The sequence below is a fragment of the Priapulus caudatus genome, unplaced genomic scaffold (assembly GCF_000485595.1).
Source record: "Priapulus caudatus unplaced genomic scaffold, Priapulus_caudatus-5.0.1 Scaffold192, whole genome shotgun sequence".
Lineage (NCBI taxonomy): Eukaryota > Metazoa > Priapulida > Priapulimorpha > Priapulimorphida > Priapulidae > Priapulus > Priapulus caudatus.
This window is the reverse complement of record NW_014577253.1, coordinates 227592-232480: the sequence shown is the minus strand read 5'-3', so window position 1 is coordinate 232480 and position 4889 is coordinate 227592. Positions and strand designations below refer to the sequence as shown.

At 41.9% G+C, this 4889-nt stretch overlaps 1 protein-coding gene across 1 annotated transcript; it reads right to left on the bottom strand.

Annotated features, from left to right (window-relative positions):
- Positions 1-8: 8 nt before the first annotated feature.
- LOC106807042 lies at positions 9-3418 on the bottom strand. The gene is made up of 2 exons (XM_014809258.1): positions 3323-3418; positions 9-1720 (listed from the first exon to the last, which is right to left on the bottom strand). Exons 1-2 carry the CDS (start codon positions 3362-3364, stop codon positions 299-301), a joined length of 1464 nt encoding a protein of 487 aa, XP_014664744.1. The 5' UTR covers positions 3365-3418; the 3' UTR covers positions 9-298.
- Between the last annotated feature and the right edge of the window lie 1471 nt (positions 3419-4889).

Sequence of the window (4889 nt, the reverse complement as noted above, 5' to 3'; positions counted from 1 at the left end):
CACGCACGCACGCACGCACGCACGTATATATATATATATATATATATATATACTCAATTCAACATATTTAAAACACATAACAGCGTTTTCCAACTTAACACATCTAATAACAAGCAAAGGACGATTGCTAACTACACAACTTCGTGAAACGTGATGAACGGTTACGCATTCCCTATTACACGGTTGAAAGTAAGGTTATAACACATGGTACACCACATGCAACCACGCCGGTTTCACAGCTTGCTGTAGCACGATATACAATCATGATACACCAGCATAGGACACTCGCGACTAACGATTACACACAACACGTACAAATAGTCTTCCGCTTCATCGCTTGAATGCGGGAACTGTGTCTGGCATAGGGCCGAGAACGCTCTCCTTTGCTTGTAACGAGGCGGGGACCGGTTGCGCGCACGTTTTCACCTTCATAATACATGACAGTTGAGGAAAAACACTCTCCATCTCCCCTACAGTTCTTCGCCAAATTGTGCACCTCGACGTGGCTCACTTCGCTATCCTTCGACTTGTAAACTTGGGTGTTAGGAGCCTCCTGTTCGATTTCACACATCGGAGTTTTATCTCTACGCTGACTCATCTGTCTAAAGACATCGGAAACGGTGTCCTGAAAGCCAAATCTATCAAAGCCTTTGCCCTTCAGAAGCAAATCGACTGGCACACGCTTGCCCCTTGTAACCATTTTTTTAGGCGAGTAATCTATGTTTGTTGTAGGCTTTTTATCACGAAAGATATCGACTGCTGTCTTAGCATCGTGCGATTTTCCGAAGCGAAGAGGCAACGATGTGCAGGTCGCTGATTCTGTACCTTGTGTTAGTAAATCGTGCGGCGTATTATACGTTTTAGAAAAGAGCACGTTGTTCGTCCTTTTTGCTTTACAGTCTGATCTGTATTTGTGGTCGTGCCACCGTGGCTTGCATTTGGACCATTTGCGCCTCCGGCAAAATTTACCAACCGTCTTAACTTCTTTTTCAAAACATTTTGACGTTATCTGTCGCTTTTGTTTCTTGGATTGGCGTTTTCTTTCCGTAGCGCCGACGCCAGCACACGCTGTTCCCCGCTTGTTCAGAAACGTGCGCTGTGACACCATACCAGTCTTAGACTGGCAGCCGTAATTCGAATACACATCATACGGGCATCTGCGACCATAAGCTCCTGCTCTATCTGGTGCCATGTCTGCGTACTTTATTGAGGATGCGCGTTGTTTATCGTGGCGTCTTCCACGTAAGCAGTAATTACCGTGGTCCGCCATCACACCCAGGACCATATTAGTAGCGATCACGTGCTCCTGCTCGATTGCCACTTTCTTTAATACTTCCTCCCCATTGTTGTGTGTCGCGCACTTCGAATGATTCAAACACATATCAGCGCAGTTTTGCTGTTCAGCAATAACTTCTGTTACCATGTCGAGATCGTCGTCTGAGCAGTAACACCACTGTGGCATAACACTGTAGCAAGCAGTCTTATCAGCAGTACTTGGTATCAGTGCGTCTGGGACTTCGGGTAGGCTGGCACTGTCCTCTAGCAGCTGTCTTCCTTCCTCACTAGATAGCACATCTTCCATGTATTGTAACTGCGCCTCAGATAAGGCAAAGAGAGGGTTGTTGTTGTAGGTGTTGTTATTGTTGTCACTACCATTGTTGTTGTTGGTGTTGTTGTTGTTGTCACCACCATTGTTGTTGTTGGTGTTGTTGTTGAAGTCCTGCAACGAAAGCGAGGTTACTGTATGCACTATAGCTACACCCACACCGCAATGAGAATCTGATAATCGTATGTATGAATCAAGTAAAAAAACATTTGCTTAAGAACCAGGATTAATTAAGATCATTCATTGGAGCACTATTTAGCGAATTTCCATTACACTTAAATTTGCCCTTTTCTCCTACCTATGCAGGTACGTAAAACATTGGATTCAGACTACCCTAGACGTGGCTTTAATTGTATCCCCCGCGACGAAGTCGGCGGGGATACTATGGTTTTACGTCTGTCCAGTTGCCGCCGCCGCCTCCTCCGCAGACACTTTCCCTTCCGCTCTATAACTCGACCCCTAATTGACCTAGCGTGACCAAACATGGTTTACTTACACATCTTGGGGAGAAGGTGCGCAGCGTACCAAAACCAGGTCATTGCGACCTTTATTTGACTTTTACCTTGACCTTGATCATATTTCCCTTCCACTCTATAACTCGGCCCCTAATTGACCTAGCGCTACCAAACTTGGTATACTTACACATCTTGGGGAGAAGGTGTGTCGCGTACCTAAACCATGTCACTGCGGCTTTTATTTGACCTTGACCTTAACCTTGATCATATTTCATACGTCCTTACAGAGATATTTCATTCATACTAGATCACGGGGGATGCATGTAGTTGGCGACAACTGCCCTTTCTAGTTATACTTTGGGATTAATAGCCTGCTGGCTTGTTTACTTACCCTTTAACTTAACCTGGCTAGTTTGACTAAATTGAAGCATATTAAATAGTGTCACGTTAAGCTGCGATGGCGAGGTTAGATTTTCGATTTCATAATTTGTATGAACATTGTAGGCATTAAACGCAGTCGAAAATTATTTGTGATAAATAATAATGGTCGGCCATGCTGGCTGTTTTTGCTGGACTCTAATGCAAACATACTAACTATAACTAGAGAATCATGGTAAAATACAGTCTCTAACAAACTTCACCGTGTACATGTTAGGGTTCAAAAACTACGCCCGTTTACGCATCGTGTAGTCACGGCCTTTACTGTCAACATGTTTCATACTATCTCAAGATCTCTCAAACGTGGCAAAATGCCGAGGAAGATGGTGTTACAGGCAACTGCGCTATGTCAAATAATAAACTAATAGTTGATATACTCAAATTGTCATGGTCAACATTGCGTAATACTTACATACTACAAATTTTGGGTTTATTTGCTTAATTGAATTCTTGGATATGGCCCAGGTTCATGTGGCCAATGACGCGACGTGATTGGAAACGTGGAACGTTGTTTTTAAACTCAATTCTATTTCAAATACGATTCATACTCAACTCATTTCAACACAATACTATTCAATAAGATGTGAACATCAATTCGCTGGAAAATAACGTGTCACTTAATTAGTTACAGCACAACGAATTCTGGGGCACGTTGTCAGAAACATCATGAATATTCATGACTATCAAGGATAAAATTGTCATTACTGTTGGTCAACATTTGTTTTTAAAAGTTATGACATGTTTGAATTATTATGCCGCAAGTATTTAGTATGTTTCTGAAAACGGGCTCCAAGTTTTATCCTTTCTGGAATAGAAAAATTACCCAGTCCTCGCATGAGCGTTGTAAGCACGGCTGCCAAGGCATCCGATGTGAACGGTCTTCCTCTTCATAAAATGACCCGTGGTCATCAATGTCATAGCTTCTACGAAACGAGAGACGAAACGAGACACAATTTATAGAGGATCTTCTCACGCAAAGTTACCAAATCTTGCTAACAGATATTTTCCTAAAGATGTGAATGATATACTGCCATGGCCTACTAGATTAAACGTTGCTTTTGTAGATTATCATTTTTCTTTCTTTTTTTAACTAAACTTTGACGTAGCTCTGATCGATTATCTTTATCGAATATGTTTCTCGTAAAAAATACGGTCCTATTTTCCCCTGATAACGGCACCGCCATTACTACCACTTGAGAGTCGAACAGGTATAAGTTCCAGTTTGCACTCGAGTGATTGCATGCCTACTCCGAACGAAGTACATAATCTCGGCAGACCCGAGTTGAAAGAGTTTTTTTACATTTTTACATTTTACATTTACTTTTTTTTAATACAAAAATCAACAGAATGCATGGAAATGCACTACGGTGTTCAGTTAAATTTAAAATGTTATAAATCCGGTAGCTTCCACTCCCGTCAATCCTTTGTACAACGAGCAGTTCGGCACTATCGGTCTAGTAGTACATAGTATAATAGCATCATAGTAGGATGCTAGTATCATAGTCGAATGCTAGTCATGCTAGTCATCAGTCTAGTCGCATGCTAGTCATGCTAGTATCATAATAGTCATCATAGTAGGAATCTCCGTCCTATAGGCTCATGCAAGGCTTCCGTGGTTACACGATGCCAGTGAATCATCGCACCTGCACGCCAGCCACTGCTTATATCGATTTCTCCAGGCAAGTCATCGTGCAGGCAAACCGTGATTCAACACCACATGCATGCCTGGCTAGGCGTGGAGCTGAGCCCGCCTACTTGCGCGCCACAAAGCGACAGCGATTGCGTAGCTATCAGGATGAAGACGAGCCCCCACCCCCACCCCCACCGACAGCGTTCCACAGACCGTTCCACAGGTGTCGCCATCGAACTTTTATAGTAAATTGAGCTCGAGAGAACTCAGAGATTACGAAAAGGAAAAGAAACGAAATGAGCCAAAACCCCCCCTAAACTCCCGGCCTAAACAGGGGATTGGCTTTCCACAATGCCACGATAAACTCTCGCAACAATTAGCAACAAACAGGTATGTTTGTTGACGAGTGCAGTCAGTCACGCGGGTTTGCTTAGTCCATAGTTACTACCCCAAGTAGTACGTAACCTTGGGGTAGTATCTATGCTTAGTCATTCTTGTCTTTCACAGCCATGCTTTCGATCGTCGTGCGCCGCTGAGTGCTAATAAATAAATTAGATATATATATAATATATATATATATATATAATATATATATATATATATATATAATATATATATATATATATATATATATATAATATATATATATATATATATATATATATTCAATTCAACATATTTAAAACACATAACAGCGTTTTCCAACTTAACACATCTAATAACAAGCAAAGGACGATTGCTAACTACACAACTTCGTGAA

Coding starts and splice junctions, on each gene's coding strand:
- LOC106807042 (XM_014809258.1), bottom strand. CDS start 3,364: ATGCCTTGGCAGCCGTGCTTACAACGCTCATGCGAGGACTGG. Junction 1,721..3,322: donor AACGCTCATGCGAGGACTGG/GTAATTTTTCTA, acceptor CTTTCGTTGCAG/GACTTCAACAACAACACCAA.